At 44.1% G+C, this 20,269-nt stretch overlaps 1 protein-coding gene across 3 annotated transcripts in view; it reads left to right on the forward strand.

Moving 5' to 3' along the window:
* The window catches only part of UBE3C (ubiquitin protein ligase E3C), an 885,810-nt gene that overhangs the window by 81,658 nt on the left and 783,883 nt on the right, over positions 1–20,269 (forward strand). For all 3 annotated transcript variants that reach the window (XM_069211153.1, XM_069211154.1, XM_069211155.1), the window contains exon 5: positions 10,753–10,827. In XM_069211153.1, the coding sequence (XP_069067254.1) occupies positions 10,753–10,827 (75 nt within the window). The remainder of the gene's footprint in view (positions 1–10,752; positions 10,828–20,269) is intronic.

A 20,269-nucleotide genomic window follows, 5' to 3' on the forward strand; every position in this document is an offset into this window, starting at 1 on the left:
TAGATAAGAGGGCATGTTATTTTAGGATAACTGAGAACTCAATGGTGTGAGCCCAAGGGATGTATGGAGTTATATAACTTTTAATTTACATGGTGTCTTATCCAGGTGACTGGTTGACTCCTGTTCGGTATAAGTCAATAAGGACGCTCAATGAAGGACCACACGCCAATTATAAATACAATTTAGCTTTACTAGAATTGCAGGTAAAATGTAGTAGCACATTAACAATAGTAGAGTAAGAATAGCAATGAAAAGCATCTATTTATATATATAAGCAAAGAATTTATTAACTGTATACTAAAATGCATCGCACTACGATATTCAGGAAGCAGAATATAAATGAGTTGAATACTTCAGATAAGCTTTGATTTACTGCACACACAAAATGCATGTTTCAATTACTGCAGCAGGCTCTCACTACGATGTTCAGGAGGCAAAATATAAACAAACTGAATATTTCAGATAAGCTTTGATTTACTGCACGCCAAAATGCATGTTTCAGTTATTGTAGCAGTTCACACTAAGAGGTTTAGAAAGCAAAATATAAACAAGCTGAATACTTCAGGTTATAAACACAGTGCAAGCATAAATAATCAGTCATAATAATAGATCAGAGAAACAAAGGCCTTTCATCCCTGTGTGGAAACTTAACTTAGTCCACATGCTGGGAAGCCCTCTACCGCCTGCTTGGACCTCTCTCCCCCTCAAGCACCACAAGCAAACCGGGAGGCAGCGCTGGGCCATGGCAGCTTCCACAGTTCCATCTGCTAGCTTCCAAATCCCTCACCCACACTTCAGTGCCTAAATAACTCGAAGCTTGGATTCTATCTCATTCTGGCATTTTCTAGCTATGTTATCAGTACTTGGCTGCTCTGCCCTTCTCCAGCCTTTGTTTTCATTCCATCTTCTCCCTGTACTCTCGTTCTCAAGGTTGAGACGGAGTCTTCACAAACAAGCTTGAAAATAATATCATGAACTTTTCCACGATGTTTGGGAGGGGGTTTCAACAGGCATTACACTCATCTACACTGCTCAAGCTAATTAACCCTTTGCGTTACAATGTCTTCCGCATCTTTCCCTATACTGAACACATGGTGAGGAAATTAAACTGTTGTGTAAGCAAGATAGATTTTATCGAAAGAGCTAGAATTATCACTAATGTTGTAGTTGTTGAAAGGGAAGTGTTGTTCTTCTTCATACGTTCCTGCCATCCCCAGAGTGTAACATAACACAGACTCCTTTTCAGGTTTCCTTTTTTCCACCATCTGGTTCTAATGTGTTTCAGCAGTTGTGTTACAGCTATAGATAGTTTGACGTCGGGGTTTTGGTTTATCAAGACACTAAGGGCATGGAGTTAGAAGACATCTATGAAAACTGTTGCTAGCACTTCAGATCCAACTTGGTGAGGTCTTATGAGAATAACTTGTATAGAGGAAGGCTATTGGGAACACACCTTTCAAATTCTTCTCCTCATGCTATATCAAATTTCAGTAGTTTAGACCAGAATCGATCGATCAATGGGCTACTACGAGAGCACATCTTGAGTTTATAACACCTTCAACCACGACTCCCTTCCCATCGACTCATGCTGGAACACGCACCCGAAAGCCATCAAAGAGTGGAGAGTGAAACCTTTAATGGCCAGGGCAAGATAAAAGCGGCATAATTTGTGATGGTCAAGGACATATTCAAGTTTGCCTTCCTCGCACTCTTCGGGGGGAAGAAAGAATTACCACCAATGCTATCAGTGGTGTCATTCCATACAGTAATGAAAAAGGCTTCTAATATGTTGTATCTACAACTGCCACTAGTGGAGGTCAAAATTAATGTCATCATGGAAGTCCTCTTACCAGACCAGTAGCACAGACTTCGGAACCCCTTCAATGATGAACTTTTGCACCCGGTCCTGGCAGTGTGGGAAAAGCCAACTTCCACCCCTGCAGTCAACAGGCTTGTAGCACTCCGCTATTGCCCTGCTCCAGGTCACCCACCCTTCCTGTCAGCCCACACTTCACCTGAAAACTTCATCATTAAGGCATCCTGTGCATCAGGACAATCAGTGGAGACTCCTCAGCAGTCTCCTCAGCAGTCTCCTCAGATGGAGAATCAAAACGCTTGGAGGCCCGGGGAAACAAAACTTTCTCAGCAGGAAGTATGACTGAAGTCCATCCACACCACTTTTCTTTTTGCATGGTTCACCTAGGCCCTATGTGATATGGCTCAGATGGGTAGTGGCTTATGTGCCAGAAGAAATGAGAGGCTGTTTCCAGGTGGTGATCCAGTACAGACAGAATGCCTCTCACCATGTTATTATATCAAGATTGGACACAGTTGACTCAGTAGCCTAGGCTATGGGCACCTCAATCTCCATCTGGAGACATGCATGGCTCAGTACATCAGACTTCTCCCCTGACTTCCAGGCAAATTTGATGGACCTGCCATTTGACTGAGCTCACTTGTTCACAGAACTGTCTGACTATGTTGGAGAGGTTCAAAGCAGGAAAGGCTAAACCGCCTGTTCCTTGGGAACACTTTTGAGACATTGCCAATTTAAGTGTTTTTCGTGGCTTCTCTTTTTGTGGAGTCTACTTTTGCCTCAGAACTTAATACCAGCCTCGGAACCAGCAGCAACTTAACCTGTTGGTCAGGCAGTATGGACGCAGAACCAGAAGAAAGAGCCATGGATTCTCCCAGCAACCCTCCTCTTCCTTCTCTTCAACACCAGGCAAGCAGACATAGTCTCCTCCCCTACGTCACTCAGAGCCTGCAGGGGGCAGATGTCCTGCTGTTTCCCGGGCTGGAAAGCCATTACCTTAGAAAAGAGTGAAACATTTCCATTTCTTCAGCCCAATACCCCACTCAAGGCCACCTAGCCATACCTCAGCGAGAGGTGTCGGCTCTCCTGCGGAAAGGAGTGACGTTGGTCTGTGTGAGGGAAAGGGCAAGGAATGTTACAAAAGTTACTTCCTGGTGCCCAGTAATGACAGCAGTTTACTCCCAATCCTAGAACATGCTTAATTGAGCTTCTTCAAAAAGGAGATGTTCATGATTCTGACTCTACCTCAAATATTATTGGTGTTGGGACTTGGAGACTGGATGCTGTCACTCGACCTCCAGGATGCATACTTACACGTCACTATCCTGCAGTCACACTGGAAGTACTTGTGATAGGTTCTACGCACTACTAGTTTGCACTACTATCCTTTGGCTCCTCAGCAGCTTCACGAAGGTGATGATGTTGGTTACGCCCCATTTCACAAGTTTGGGCAGCCCAGTCTTCCTGTGTTTTGGCGATTGGCTAATCAAACCGGCTCACCAGAGGTGGTGTTGCGTCATGTGCAGTCGACTGCATCCTTACTTTTTGACATAGGCTCACAGTCAACAGGCTCAAATCATCTCTGGCCTTCCCAACGATTCTAGCTCATAGGGTTGGGACTGGCCACCACCCTTCTCTTCTCTGCTCCTTCCCTCCACCTAAGAGTATTCCTGATATCCAAGAAATGGTTTCCTTCTTTCAGCAAGGTGCCTAAATTCCAGTCCTGAAGGCTCTTAGATTCCTAGATCTGTTGGCTTCCTGCATTCTCCTAGTCACGCACATACAACGGCACATGAGGGCCCTGCAGTGGTTTCTCTGCAGTCAGTGGCTACAGTACTGGGGATCTGGCATATTTCATTGTGGTCTCCTCCAGAGCTGCAGCAGAAGTTGTTTGGTGCGGAAACAAGGTCAGCCTGAGCTGGCGGTGTGATGTTGTAGGGTAGGGTGTTCCTTTAATCCTAGTCCAACTGTGGCTACAGTAGTGACTGATCCCTCCACTTTAGGATGGGTTGCTCACCTGGAAAATCTGGAGATTAAAGGCCTCTGGTCTTCCAAAGAGCATTACCCTTTTGGAACTGCTAAAGATTCAGATCACTTTCATAGCCTTTCACCCCTCAATCCAAGATTGGTCCAGATCTTACTGGGAAACTTGATTGTGATGTGGTATGTTTGTAAGAAAGGAGAAGTAGGGTCCCACCTTAATTGCCTGGAATCATTGAAAATGTGATTGTGAGGCACCACCAAGGCATCTGGCTTACTGCCATTACCTAGCAGGGTTCTCTGAATGTCATGATGGAAACCTGAGCTGGTGTTATGTTGCCAACCACGAGTGGTGTCTTCTGCTGGAGAAAGTCCAGAACAGTGGAAGCCATTGAAGCACTCCACAGATGGACTTGTTGCCCTCTTCAGAAAATACTTATTATCAACAGTTTAGCATCCTCCAGTATCCATTGAGAAGAGCCTTGGAGAACATGTTCCAGTTGAGATGGTACTTTCAGCTGCATTAGGCATATCCCTCATATTCTTGGTTCTTCTGGTTCTAAGGAAGATCTGCCAAGACAGAGCCCAAGTCATTCTCATTGCCCTGGATTGACTGAGGAGGGTCTGGTATGCGGCCATTCTCCACATGCCCCCTTCTGAAACTGGCATTCACACTGGACCTTCTCTCCAGGTCAAGGAGAATGGTTCTGCCTCCCCAATCTGAGGCCTCCACCTACATGCCTACCAGCTTGGAGATTGTCCAGGGAAAATTAAGGTCTTTTCAGCTGCCTCTTGAGGTTGTCATCTTGTCAGCATTTTGCCCCTCCACCAAATCAGCTTACTCTAGGTGATGGAGCAAATTTGTTTTTTTTTTGTGCAAACGACAATGTTCACTTCTTGCATGCCAAATTGTCACAGGTCTTGCAAAATGTGCTTTCCCTTGCCCAGAAAGGTTGTGCTGCTGTTACTGTCACGGGATATTTGGCTGTGTTGTCAGCATCCCTCTGTCTGCCAGAATATCCATCCCTTTCAAATCAATCAATCAATCAGTGATTTCTAAACCACAGCTAATCACCCATAGGGTCTCAAGGCACTGTTTGCGGGTGTGCTGCTCAGTCGAAGAGCCAGGTCTTGAGGTCTTTCCTGAACTGCTTTAGATATGTGGTCTGCCGGAGTCTGAGAGGTAGTGTGCTCCATGTCCGGGCTGCGAGATAGGAGAAGGATCTTCCTTCTGCTGTGCTTTTCCAGATCTTTGGAACGGCTGAGAGGGCGAGCTGGGAAGAAGGAAGTTGTCTGTTGGGTACGAAGAACGCAAGGCAGGTCCTATGTTATGTAGTGCCTTGTAGGTGTGGATCAGGAGTTTGTATGTGATGCACTTGTTGACTGGGGAGCTAGTGTAGGTCTCTGAGGTGGGAACACCCCCATGGTATGCTCTTTCTGAAGGTGTTGATAGATCTGGCTCTGCAAACACAATTTGTTGTGCTCCAGTGGGACCTTAATTTGATTTTGACTTTGATTATATGGACTCCCTTTGAGCCGTTGCATAACTGTCCCTTAAGAATGTTGACTATCAGAACTGTGTTTTTGGTGGCTATCACTTCAGCCATACGGCGAGTGAGTTTCAGGCTCTTACTTCTCGCTCACCCTTTACTTCCTTATTGCCTGAGAAGTTGCTATTGTGATCCAAGACTGCTTTCTTGACAAAAGTGGTGATTCCCTTTCACTTGGGTCAGTTCATCACAATCTCAGCACATCTCACTAAGGAAGAGGAGCGGTTGCATAGGTTGGATCCCAGGCGGGTGGTCAACTACTACTTGGACAGCACCAAGGATATACGACTGGATGACCAGTTTTTGTTGGGTACTGCGATGCAGAGCAGGACCCTTTCAAGGTGGATCATACCTTGCATTAAAACGTGCTACACCTTAACCAAGAAGGATCCTCCCGAAGGTAGCAGAGCACATTCCACCAGAGCCAAATCCACCACTTCTGCCCTTTCCAGGGGTGTTCCCATAGCAGAGATCTGCAAGGCAGATATGTGGGTATCCCTACATACCTTCGATAAGTGGAACTCTGCAGGCAGCGTTGAACTGCTGAATTACGTCACATCATTTTGAGATGACAACACTGCGCAATATCATCCCACAACTTGGCGTAAAAAATCGAATGGCTAAATTTAATCTCAAGGATGCATATCTGCATATCCTGCTAAATCTTCAGTTCACTATCAGTTTAAAGTCATGCCCTTTAAAATCACAACACCAAATGCCTAGCTGTAGTGTCAACACATTTGAGGCACAGTCACATTCTTTTCTTTCCGTACTTGGTCTGTTGACTAATAAAGGGGACCAGCCGTGCGCACTGCTTTGCCTGCACTAAACAAAGTATTAAACTTATCAATTAATATTCACAGTCTGTGCAAAACAATCTAATTGTTTCCTCCAATCACAAACATTCCTCCGAACAACACTCTAGTTAGTTACAGGCAAAGCCTTCTTCTCTTCAGAGAGAGTGGTGGCATTTCAGGCTGCTTCCACTTTACCAGACGCTGCATCCTCTACCACAAGTGACCATCCATACAGATTGGGAAGCTTACATGTGTAAGCTCAGAATGCAAGGTCAGTGGTCCCCACAATAGCATTCCCTGCACATTAGTGTATTAGACCTCATGGCAATATTGTTAGATCTCAGACCCTTTCAATTAAAAATATTATTTCAGTAATGTTTGTGCAGACAATATCACTGCTATATACAGAGACACAGGGGTGTACTCTAGCAGGGGTGTGGAATTGAATAAAATATCTACTTGTCCATGGGACAGGTTGCTTCATAAATCTACTTCTCCTGTAAAAAAAAAAAAAAAAAAAAAATTAAAGAAGAAAATCTACTCGCACTTTGTCCCATGTAGTGCGGGTACAAATTATGGCAGCAATCTCATTACAGAAGAGTTCGGGTAATAGCCTCTCTGATTATGCCAGGGTTGATACTACAGTAGGGCTTGAGTACTAGCGATTTCCTTATTATGCCACCTTTTTGCAGATCTACATACTGGGGCTGGAGGTAGCAGTAAGCAATAGTTTCAGTGTTGGAATGCAATTTTGAGTCTGTGCAAACCTAATAACTTGCATCTTTTAAGGGTTTTCGCCAACTCTTCTCTAATTTTTTCCTATACTGAGAAAGGTTGGAAATCTACTCCTGACAAGCAGAAGTAAAACTTCTTCCAGGGCTGCGGAAAAAGTGGTTGGAGGGAAAGTGAACCTACTACACATGCATATTTGCTCATGCTAAAATACAGTTCACAAATAGTTTCTGGAAGTAAAATATCCTGGTCTACTTCTGTAAATTCTTGTGAATTGATGAAATATGAAAATCTGCACTAATACAAAGACATATACCCGTTGGTGCACTTTTAAGATTTAAGAATTTGGCCCCTAATTAGGTATGGTGTTAACCAAGACCTTTTTTTAAATTAAAACGATTTCCATGTTTCTATCTATCTGCTGACTTCAGTGTGAGTGACAGCATGCTGCTCTTTTAAAAGGAGCATATCATCACATAAAGTAGTTTTGTTCAGTGCCAGGAACTACTGTGGCAATTTGTGCTTTTTGAGACCAAAATATTTTTTTTTGCTTTTTGCCTTTGTTTGTTCCGTTGGTGAGGGCCTGGCAGCTCCGACAACAATAAAGTTGTACAAAAGCCAGGTCAAAACAAGACACGCTTTGACAAAACCAAATGACTGACCACCAATGTCAGACCTATTGGCTTCGCTAATGCTTGTTTATTTTTATGTTTCCCATAATCTTATTGAGACTAGTTACACTGTTTTTCCATTATGAATATTTTTGGAAAATACTAGATTCATCAACACATTTTACTAAATGATGCTTCAAATAAATTTTAGCTAAAATTTCACAGTCGTTTAGCAAAAAAAAAAAGTCCTAATTACATTTTTTGTGAACATGGTATTTTGAAAGCAAAGAATCTTCAATCTTACTTTCCAGGTTCTGCAAATTTGCATCTATTCAGAGAGCATTCTGGGAGCATTTTACATAGCCACATATTGGTATACTGTGCAAATTTGTGTACACTTTCTTTTTTTTTTTTTTTTACTGGAACCACTGTCAATAGTGCAGTCCGAGCTTACAACATTTATTTAGAGCACTCACCCTAATACTAAAGGGTTTGCATTATTGAACCATAAATATAAAATAGCATTAACATTTGGATCTAAAATTACCTCAACTGCAGACAGCATTTCCTTCCCTGCTCCATAATGTGGTACTTTAAACTGGCAGCCAAACAGTCTGAGCTGCAGGGGGTTGGGTATACTTGTCCCAAGGACAAAATAAACATGAAAACATATTGTCCTTGCCACAAACAATTTGTCCTGGGCGTAGGGCTATAGGAATTCCACACTCCTGCTCAATACAGCTATTCAAGATTGCAGAATAAATCTATAGCTGAGAAATTTCTTATCAAGTGCCACTCTTTATGGAAGATCTGCCTTGGGTATACAACTGTGTTAAAGCATGGCATTGCCCTCTTAGAGCCTCCATTTTAAATTGAACTTTTTAACTGAGCCTTCCTTTTGATGGTGATTCTTTATTTGGCTTTTTGCTCATGCGATAAGGTACTGAGAAATCAGTATACATGCATGCCATCCAGTCTGTACACTCGTCCAAGGCTTGCCTTACATAACATGATACCCTAGTATTATGATTGTCCATGGAGGCATCTCCTCATTTGCAGACATATCGTCGCATCTGGTCTGCACATCTGGCACAGTGCGACATTAGCGGTGCTTGTATTATAAAAACTGCCTCTTTGCTACATTCCGCAGAGGAGCACTTCTTCTAGGTTATCCTGGAACACGGTGCACTGTGGCCGAGGTGCAGCCCTGCTGACTCTGATCTTGATCCTGCAAAAGGACGATAGCCTGTACTACACCAGACTGGCTTCCTGATACACCTTATCCTCTCGATCGTGTAGGTAGTTACAGGGAGGAGTATACCAACACAGTAACGTTATCATGGGTGAACACTTTATCTTTTTAACCATTTTTTATAATACTGGATACAATGCTTTGTTTCATTTGCCTAATAATCACAGCTCAAACTTGTTATACAAGAATGAAAATGTGAGAATACATGTTTGAAAAGACACGTGGGTAAACTGAGTGATAACAAAAGGGTAGATTTGTTTCCTCGACTTCCTTGAAAGTTAGAGTGGTCATGTTTGAGGTTGCTAATACTGTCTAGTACCCTGGTAAGGTTAAGGGTTCAGATGGGTCACTGTGAGCTACCTAGGAATCTGGTCAGCTTGTACTGTTGGTATGTATGTAAAGTCCCTATATTCTGAAGTCCTTGCTGACCAAATGTGCAGTCCTACTTGATTCGTAGGAACAGTATAACACAACAACTTTCCAGATCTCCTCCACAGGAATCATCAACAGACTGGCACATGGGAAATAAACTTGCATGTATTAAAGCATTACTTGCAATGTTGGGGAAAGCCATCAGATTTGTTCACCGCAAGGCTAAACACAAAATGGCAAAACTTGACATCCAGACAGCCACACCAATGTCACTGGACAAGGCCCAATGGAAAAAAAAAAGTGATGGATGAATTAATCGCATCCACTGTTAATGATTTTGGGCCGCTATCCAGTCCATTGTCTTTTTTTTGCCAACTATGCTACCCAAAGCAGGAACACATGCTTACAAAGCGTTTCATTGATTTACAGTGTCCTTGTGTACAGGGGAGACTGTAACATCCATGTATTGGTCTATATTTATTCTTAATTACTAGCGAATTCTAACATCCGAAGTCTCTTGAAATAAGGAAAACAGCCACCAGTAGAGGATTCATGACACACACCGACCTAATCACCACACAGTATATTCATCCAAAACATTGAAAATAGAGTAAATACAGATACATTGCGGTGATACATAACCTTGTTTTTTCATCACTAACTTTGGATGTACTCGACATACCTACTTTGCTGCTATTCTAATGAAGTTTTTGGTTGTGCAAGGTGTATTCTAAGTTATAAAGTCTGACCACTCCTTATGCATTCTTTGTTTTGACACTTTATGCACATTAAAGGCTGTAGTCTCGAACGCGGGGGATCAGCAGAGCACGACATCAAAGTAGCAACTACAACCAATTGATAGACTCCTGTGAGCATTCTGAGATCTCTATGATTAGGCATCTTACAATATGACACCAAACACAGATACAGTCTATTAAATCTAAAAAAGGAAATTCCCACACACATGCTTATCAACACTAACCTATTGCAGGGGGTAGACAACTCTACTAAACCATATATCGAAAGGGATATTTTTCATGTTATCTAACCAATGATCTGTTCTTTTCTCATTTGCTATTTTTAGTGTTACCCACAAATTCAGAGCCAGAACCAAGTGGGTTTGAGTAACATGCAAGCAGTTATTTTGCCAGTGTTGGGTTTTTCTTATGTAATTTATTTGTAAAAGATTTTAGGGATTAATATATTGTAAAGAATTAAATATTTAGAAATTAATGCATATGAGGATTTTGCACATCACCTCAGTGTTTCAAAACCTTATAAAAGCGCGCCGGCATCTCCCCTCTCCTTCATTTTCTGTAGTAGTTGAACTGTTTGATTCCCAACGGGATGGAGGCGGCTTACTCCATATACAGAGTACACTACGGTTGTTTGGTCCCAAATATATTAATTAAGGCATTGTACTTTGTCGCCTTGTTTTTTAATTTTGAGCTATGAAGCTTTCATCCGTTGTTTGCTGCTAAGATTTTCCTCTTCTGGGTAGTGCACTTGATTTCATTTTGTGATTTGTAGAAAACATCTTACTATGATCATTATGTATGCAAATTGAAGTGCCAGCTGTTCGCTCAAATTAAAGTAATTCTTTATTACTCATTTTAAGTATTTTGCCGCATTTCTTTTTCAGGAGGAAAGACGAAGGTTAAAAAATGCAATAATAATTCAGTCCTTTGTGCGAGGTTACAAGGACCGAAAACAGCAAGTAAGTATTTTCCTTATGAATTATGTGGGCCGGGGGGAGTAGGTGATTGTTGAATCTAACTTGTGCCTCGTTTTCTTTGTTTTATAAAGGGTCATAATTATTTGCTTATCACATTAACCCAGCTGACAATGCAGTATTTGTGATTTCCCTGGTGCGTGGTTTCAGTAAGACTGCCTTCATTAAGGCCCCATATAATTGTAAGCAAGAAAGCAACTGCTCTCTGCTTATCATTGGCCCCGCAAGCCACTTGTTTCAAGAACAGAAACACAAATGATTATACAATCTCGAATATGGTCATTGTTTTACTCCTAAATGTAAATTGAAAAAAAAATGCAAGGACTGCATCTACCACAGTGCTGTGGTGCCATACTAAAGGTAGTCTTTCTGATGACACACACATATGAGAAGTTGTGTGGTGTTTTGATTAAGTGCTACCACAATAGAAGTTTAATTTGGAAGGTAAGCTGCTTGCCCAGTTGTTTGCCCCGAGAGGCCGCTTCCTCGCTCAGGTCTTTCAACAACTATTTCCAAAAAATTGACTGATGGAGTATGGCTTAGGGACTTGTGTTTCGAGAAAGGACTTCAATATCTTACTAAGTGGCAGCATTTAAGTCAGCGCCACCTAGCCGTTTTCTAAGGTGTAATTATGGTTCGAAAGAATGTGGCAAATTAAGTTCCTCTGAAGAGAATGAAAATAGAAAAGAAGCATCCAAGGATTGTGTCTATCTACTATAGTTCCAAAGGGCTTCACTGAATGCACACACCTGTGAAACGTTCTGTGCTGCTTTATTTGATGGCTATCACACACTACTTTTATGCTCTTAAAAGACCTCTGGTCCTGCTTAGGAATGTCATTGTGTTTATCTTGAGACAACCACTGTGGCCTTTTATGTAAATTGCTTATGAATCAAATGTGCGGTCTGTAATGGAGAAGGAAAGTATCAGCAACTTGGCTCATGGCCCCTGTCAACACCCACTTGGGACAGATTTTGTGGTATGGCAGATGACTCTGTTCCAAACAGACAGATATTGTAACTTTATGAAAGTCAATCCATTCCTGTTTTCTGTTACAACCAAATGTATCTGAGGTCCCCAATAGAAGGGGCACATACCTGATAACCAGGGGCCAGATGTAGAACACGTTTTGCATAGCGCAAACTGCGAAAATCGCAGTTTGCGCCATGTAAAACCTGCATCGCGATGCACATTCCCATTTTGCTAGTTGGTACCGACTCGCAAAATGGGAATGTGACTCACAAATAGGAAGGGGTGGTCCCTTCCTATTTGCGACTTGCACCGCAATGCAGAATTGCTTTGTGACCGCGAACGCGGTCGCAAAGCAATTCGCAGTTACCACCAGTGTCACACTGGTGGTAACCCATTGTGACAAAAGGGAAGGGCTCCCCATGGGACCCCTTCCCCTTTCTGAATGTCGCTATTAATGTTTTTTCAGTGCAGGCAGTGGTCCAGTGGACCACTGCCTACTCTGAAAAAACGAAACCAAATGGTTTCGTTATTTTTTTGTATTGCAACTTGTTTTCCTTTTAAGGAAAACGGGCTGCAATACAAAAAAAGAAAACTGCTTTTTTTTTAATAGTTGAAATGTTTTATTAAGAATATAAGGCGGTACATACTGTATACAAATAAACTTTCAGCTTCCAAAGCATTTTTTTATTTTACCACAATTATTTCCATAATGGACATATGAGCTCATACAGTCAGCCAAATAAATATTCCTAATTGTATAGTTGAAATTTGTACCCACATTTTTTAGGAGAAAGCAGGTGGGGGGTGGGTAAGAATAAAAAATAAATAAAAAAGGAACAAGGATAGGGTGGAGGGTTGATCTTGGAATAAGGGAGAGATGGGGATGTCTTGTGAGATGAGGGATAGAGAAAGAAAGTCGGGCGGGAGGGTTGTTAGATGGAGAGACTGGGGATAAATAGGGAGACCTTGAGTCCTGAAGCTAGCCTGGCCGGACCGAGGGGTAGATTGTTCTGTAGTTCCCCGTCCGTAATGAGTTACTACCTAGAGGTAGGTAGTGTGCATGCTAGATATGATGAGGTCAATTAAAGAATGAGTTCTTCTTATATGTGTTAGTTTCTCAATCGCTAATTGTGTTAGAGGGCAATGTGCGGTATCAGGTTGGTTAGTCCAAGGTCCCAAGCGTATGTCAAGGTGAGGGATCTAGGAGGTGATAAAGAGAGAAAAAAGGGAAGAAAAAATAACTGGAGAGATAGAGAGGGAACAAGAGGAGATCAGAAAAAAAAAGATAGGTTCTAAGAGGGCAGTTGATGTTCCTTGGCTATTGGTCATTGATCATTGGCCATCCACCAGCTGCTTCATGGTCTCGTCAGGAATGGGCGCCAAACTTCCGCAAATAGCTCTGCTTGGTCCTGTAGGTTATAAATCAAACGCTCATGGGTGGCAGTTTGATACATGGCCGTCATCCATTCTGTCAGTGTGGGGGCAATACTGGATCTCCAATGCCGGAGTATGCATATTTTGGCCGTGGCGAGTGCCGGATGGAGTAATCGTTTATGGGCTTGTGATAAGGAGGGGTACGGATGAGTAGCGCGTAAAAGAATAAGTGATGGCGGGGTCGGATTTGGTATCTGTATGAAGTCCAATAGGGCAAGGCGTATCGCGTCCCATAGGGGCTGTATCGTCAGACAATGGCATAGGATGTGGAGTTGATCACAATAGGGTTCTGTGCATCTCCAGCAGTTTGCGTGCAGTATCAAGCCTGCCTCAAGAAGTTTAGCGGGGTTCCAGTACCAGTCTTGAAGGATTTTGAATAGGCAAAATTTCAGGCGTGCCTTGCGTACTCCCCTGTCGAGGGCTTCTAGTATGTCTGGTCATTCTTCGTCCGTATAGGTTATCTCAAGTTTGTCCTGCCATTTTAATCGTTCGAGAAGAGGCTGCGAATAGAGGTGGTTTGTTAATTCGGCATAGAGGCCAGCCATGACGCCTCTGTGTCGGCCCCATTTCTGAAGATAGGTGACGATGGGTGAGGTTTTAAGCGTCCACGGGGGGATCCTAATGTTCTACGCATACAATGTTTAAGTTGTAGATATCGCCACTCCTGGTTGCTGTGGATACCGAACTCTTCCTGGAGAGAGGCGAAGGTGCGAAAGCTATTTCCATCTATAATGTGAGATATATTGTGGATACCTGCCTCGAGCCATTGGGGCTATCTAAGAATATTCCTTCCTATTTTTATGCTTTTGTTCCCTGCTATGGGAGCCTGGGTATGCAGGGAGGGGTCTACTCCTAACAGTCGATGGGCTCTGGGCCACGCGGTGTTTGTAGCCTTGAGGATGGGGTTAGCTAAGGGAATATGGTCAGCGTACATCCCTCCCATCTCCGTGTACTGTCCATTTATTAGTTTCTCTGTGGCCACCCATTGCGATGGTTCGGGTATATCTTGAAGAGTGTATATGAGCTGTGAGAGTTGTAAGGCTAGTGAGTATTGTTCTACCAAGGGTAGTCCTAATCCACCGTAGGGCCGTCGTGCCAGTTTAATTGCAGGTTTCAGTCTTGGGCGTAAGGAGCCCCATATGAAGGTCCTTATGGATGCGTCGATCAAACGGAGTGAGGAGAGGGGTATCTGTAGGGGGAGCATACCTAGCACATATGTAAAACGTGGCAAGGTGACCATTCTGACTGCCTGTGTCCTGTCCCACATGGACAGGCCTAATAATGACCACTTGGCAAAGTCTTGTTTCATTTTAGATATAAGGGGGTCTAGGTTGTCCCTGACCATATGTTCCAGGCCTCGGTTAATAAACGTTCCTAGGTATTTAAGACTGGTCGGGATCCATTTAAATGGGAGGCCATGTATCACTGCCCTTGTTGTTATGCGGGATAGTGGTAGCGCTTTGCTTTTATCCCAGTTTACCCGGTATCTGGATAGGGATGCGAAGTCCTCTATGGTAGAGATTAGTGCTGGTACGGAAGTTTCCAAATCGGACAGGGTTAACAAAATGTCGTCTGCATAGAGATAGATTTTGGATATGCCCCCGGTTATATGAATCCCTTTTATCTGTTGAGAGTTACGTATGGTGGCTGCTAGGGGTTCCATGGCCAGTAGAAAGGGGAGTGGTGACGGGGGCAGCCCTGGCGCGTGCCTCTTTCAATAGGGAATGGGTCTGACAAAAACCCCCCACAATTAACCTGTGCCGTGGGATGGTCATATAATAAACGTACTTTGGAAATTAATTGTTCCCCAAGGCCAAAATGCTTCATGGTAGTGAATAGATAGGAACATTTGATGCAGTCGAATGCTTTCTCCGCATCTAGGGACAGGGCTAGGGCTTCTTCAGGTAGTTGCAGGGGTTCTAGCAGTGTATGGCAAAGAGTACGCATGTGATTTCTGGAGGTGCGGCCCGGTACGAACCCCACTTGGGCATTGTGAATCAATGATGGTATCACCTTGCGGAGGCGTGCTGCTAAAACACTGGCTAGGAGTTTAACATCCCCGTTCAGAAGGGAGATAGGGCGATAACTGCCACAGAGGAGGGGGTCCCTCCCTGGCTTAGGCAGGACGACAATTTGTGGCTTTGTTGGATAGAGCGCCCAGGGAGCCTTCCTGACATGCTTCAGTCAGTGCTTCATGTACTGTGGTCTTTGCCTCTTCCCCGGCCCATTTATAAAATTCTGCAGGGAATCCGTCTTCTCCTGGAGATTTATGGTAGGGGAGGTTTGTTATAACTTGAGTTATCTCTTCTTTGCTTATACCGCCGTCTAGGAGAGCCCTACCTGCCTCCGACAAACAAGGTAGGTTAATCGCGTTAAGGAATATCTCCAGTTGTGTCTGATCGGTCGTTGTTTCAGGAGTGTACAGATGTCGGTAGTACTAGGCGAATTAATTTACAATATCTTGCGGACGAGTCAGCACTGCTCCTGAGGAAGATGTTACGGCTGTGATGGCAGAAACTGCCTCTCTTTGTCGGAACTGTGCCGCTAGGAGACGTCCTGCCTTTTCTCCTTGTTCGTAATGGCGATCTCTCACTTTTTGCAGTGCGTATTCCGCCTGAGATGTATAGAGTTCATTGTGTGCCATGCGGGCCTGTTCTAGGGAGCGGCGTAGCCTAGGGGGCGATTGGGCGGTGTATTGTTTAGTGAGGTCCTGGATTGTGGTCTTTAAGGTGGTTTGGCGGGCTATTCTGTCTTTATTGGCCAATGCTGCATCTCGCATCATGTTCCCTCTCAGGGTCGCTTTTGCCGCCGCCCATAGGATCCTTTTGGAGGACACTTTGCCTGTATTCTCGCCCATGTATGTGGATACGTGGGCTCTTAATTGTTCCTTCCCTTGGGGGGAGCGGTATCTGCGTACAGCGAGGCGCCATGGTTTTCGGCCGGGGGGGGATAGTCCTACCTGGATCAGGATTAATATTTGGGAGTGATCTGAGAGGCCACTGTCTAGGATGTAGGTGTCTTGCATATGAGGAATTACAGTGTGTGATACCAAGAAATAGTCCAGGCGCGACTAGGTGCCATGGACAGTGGATAGAAAAGTATATTCCTTATCTTTCGGGTGTTGTATTCTCCAGCAATCCACTAGACCGACGTCCGTAGTTAGGTCCGTCAAGAGTGCCCTGTCATTATTGTTGCTTACATCAATGGGGCCAGTCCTGTCCATTATGGCATCTTGGGCGATATTCCAGTCTCCACCGATTATATATTGAGTAGTTCCGATTTCTGTCAGGAGACGATTTAGTTGTAGGAGGGATGGGTGTTTTGGGCCGGTTGGTGTGTAGATGGAGCCCACGCATAAAAATGTATGCCCTAGTTTTAGTTTGGCAAATATATACCTTCCTTCCGTATCGTTCCAGGTTTTAATGATAGTGATCAAAAGGGATTTACGCACTAGTATCGCCACTCCGCATTTGCGGGGCACGCTGCTTCCGGATTCTTGATTCACTGGGCAGCAGCTGAAGGCTACCCAATCCCGTTTAAGTTTACTGGATCCCAGAGTGTCAAGGTGAGTCTCTTGGATCAGAGCGATATCTGCTTTTTTGGATTGGAAATGGGACAGTATCTTTTTCCGTTTAACATGACTCGTCATGCTGTGTAGGTTCCAGGAGAGTATCCGTAATGGTCGTGTCGCTTCTGGGGCGTTCCTCGACATCTTGGATAGGTGTGAATAATCACACTCGTGCTGGGATTAGCACTGGTAGGGGGGTAGGGTCGGATGGGGGGGGTACTGACTCAGTTGCTAGAGTGGGAGTTGCGTTTGTTATAGTACGGTGTTTTATTGGGGGGGGGGTGGCAGCTTGTGGAGGCCAAGGGTGCCCTCTGGGAAAGGAAGAGAAAGGGAAGGAGGGGGTGAAGGGAGAGAAAGCAGAATAGATAGGGCAAGAGCCGGAGGGGGGGATATGGAGGAAAAAGAAGACAAGGAGAAAGAAGAAAAGAGGGGAGGAGTGAGGGGATCGATGTGTATACTGAGTTTGAAATTAAGAGTATAGCGAGAAAGCGTGCAATGGGAGGGGGGGATGGAGGAGGTAAGGGATGGGGGAGCTAGGAGTCCAACCTCCTTCGTTAGGTCTGTAAACGGCGGGTCCAATTCCTCTCCGAGCTCACGTGCCGTCGGAGCGATCTCTGTCTGGGGTAGGGGGACGAGGGGGGAGATAACAGACAGGCAGCTGTCGATATGTCTATAGCAAGGAGGGGTGGGAAGTACATGGTTGTGTTTGTGTTTCGAGAGGCGGGTCTATTCGTCGACGGTTGATGGCAATTATAATATTTATATAACTAAAGTGTGTACTGGTAAAAGTAAGGAGTGGTTGATAGCCATCGTACCTGGGCGATACTATTGTGAAGTGTTGCTGATCGTCCAGGAGAGTTAGCAGGGGAGAAAGAAAGAAAGAAGGGGGGGAGGTGTTGATGTAGGGTGGTACGTAAGGTGTGATGCCTAATACTTAATAGTGTGTGGTGACGTGGGGTATGTTATGGGCTCATAAGATAGTATTGTAAAGTAAGAACATGATAGATAAAAAGATAGGGATCGGTAGGCTAAGGGAGGTCAGGGCAAGGGAGGGTGCAGACAGGGCGATACAATTCTAGTACAGGCGAAGGTACATAAAGGTACAAATATATAATATAATACATCCTGAATATTTCTTTTCAACTATAACACTACTTCTTCACGCACTACAACATTTCTGTAACCTATTAAGTCAATCAACACAATACGTCCTAGTGTCTTATCGCATTATCATATTATGAGCCATTGAACTAGGTGTCAAGCTATTTATCATAGGATAGGTAATGAGTGCTGTTGAGCCCCAGGTTATGCGAGGGCAATACGTTTCTCACCCCGTTGTGAATTTCTTGCAGTGTATTATTATATCATAATACCGGCAGGAGAGGGATATTCATGTATTGCCAGGTTCCTAGCTTGGTATGTGCCACCATCATGGTCATTCTGTTTTAGATGGGAGTTACGGGTAACAACAATAATTAGTCTGGGGGCGGGTACAGACGTTCGGGGGAGGGATAATTAACAGTTTACATTGTAATTTTATGGTGTGGTGTGGTAGGGTGGGATATCATATTGTTTCGCTTTATGTGGTATTGTATTATATTATATCATTTTGTTCTATTTTTTATTTTTTATTTTATTATAGTAAAGTAATGGGGGGCGTTAATATACCTCAGGTTGTGTCGTGTTGTGTGTCCCAGGGTTGAGGTTAATTTATCTTTGTGTGGTCTAATCCCGGCCCCTGGGGTAATAATGGGGCTTAGTTGGCTCTAGTGTCAGCGTTAGTCGTATGTGGTATCTGTTAGGATGGGTCCGTGTACCCTGTTGTTTGCTGCTATGAGATATTTTGTAGTGTGTGGAACACGTAGCATTTTCTATAATAGTTGATTGTTGTTTGTTATTTGTTATTTAACACCCCTGGTACATTGTTGTAGAGTCGGGTCTTGGCCCTTACTTAGCTTTCAAGGAGACGGTGGAGTCTGGTCCCTGTTTTGGTGAGTGTCCCCTATCGTTCCCTGAAAACAAATAACAATTTGCTTGGTAGTTTCACATTATAAGGCCTCGTATCTAATCATGGAGAACATGGACTTTTCAATCGCCTAGTTTTAACATCGATACTAGCAATCTTAGACAGTTATAATAATGATACACGTATATGATCTGGAGAGGTACTCATCCGTCCTCGGGGTCAGCAGCTGTTGTTTTTCGACTTTCGAGCGATAGTCCCTCATATCACCGCATCGCGTCGTCTTCTCAAGAAGATCCAGTCGTTGGCTTTAAAGGAGAGCGTGATTTGTCTCTCTCCGATAGTTGGGTGTGGTTTACTACTGCGTGTAAGACCTGACCCCTGTCATCATATGATCTGGCTAGTCTCTCAATGTCTCTATCTCTTTGCCTGGCTTCAGTGTCATATAAAGCCGTATTAGTCTTCACCTTTCCCAAGGGAGGGTTCCGGCACCTTCACTGTCCCCTACAATGCCATGCGAGCAGTCTGTGCTAGTAGAGTCCATAGGCTGAGATTGGAAAGAATTGAGGAAAAGTCTCAATTCGTCGGGATTGTAAAAGTCCTTGGATACTCCATTTTTGGTAACCCACATTCTTGCAGGGTCAAAAAGGCCGTATTTCATCTCTAGTTGGCGAAGCCGGGGTCGTAGAGCTAGGAAAGCCTTTCTGCGATCATTGGTCTCCTTGGAATAATCGGCAGTTATTCAGATATCATGCTGATCTATTCAGAAAGGACCATGGGTGTGCGCCACTTGGAGTATTTGACGGGTTTGATTATGCCGCAGCAAGCATGCGATGATTGGACGGGGCCTTGAAGAGTTGTCGGAGCCTTTTGGGCCTATTCTGTGTGCCTGTTGAAATTCTAGCGGCAGGTCGAAGTCCATTGAGGTCATTTTTGGGAGAGTGGAGCTCAGAAAAACCTGCATATCCGCGCCTTCTTCATTTTCCGGGATCCCAAGTAGGCGGATATTGTCTCTCCGCCTCCTATCCTCCATGTCCGTTAGTTTACTCCTGAGGTAGAGGAGATCTTGGTCTCGCTCCTGAGACACATTGATCTGCGCCTCTAGTGATCCCATGCGCTGCTCCAGTCCTGTCACTCTAGATTGAAAGCCTGCTATGTCAGACTGCATGGATTTAGTTTCTAGTGTTAGCGAAGTTATAGAGGCGTCCATCCCCTCTATGCGGCGGCTGACAGTGGTGATCTCCTGTAGTATCCGGTCCATAGTTGTGGAGTGATCTTTATCAGACATTGTGGTAGGCTCGTTTGAAGGTGGCGATGTTTGAGGGTTTGTCGTTGTGGGGGTTAGGCGTTTGTGATGTAGCGCTTCTGAAAATAATAGCTGTCGTGCAGGTTTGCTGGCGGATTTATGATTCGGTTTGTTACCGGGCATCGCCTCAACTGTCTGCAGAGACTGTCCACGTAGGGCCCGGATTTCCCTCCGCAAGGTCCGA

The sequence above is a fragment of the Pleurodeles waltl genome, chromosome 10, assembly GCF_031143425.1.
Source record: "Pleurodeles waltl isolate 20211129_DDA chromosome 10, aPleWal1.hap1.20221129, whole genome shotgun sequence".
Lineage (NCBI taxonomy): Eukaryota > Metazoa > Chordata > Amphibia > Caudata > Salamandridae > Pleurodeles > Pleurodeles waltl.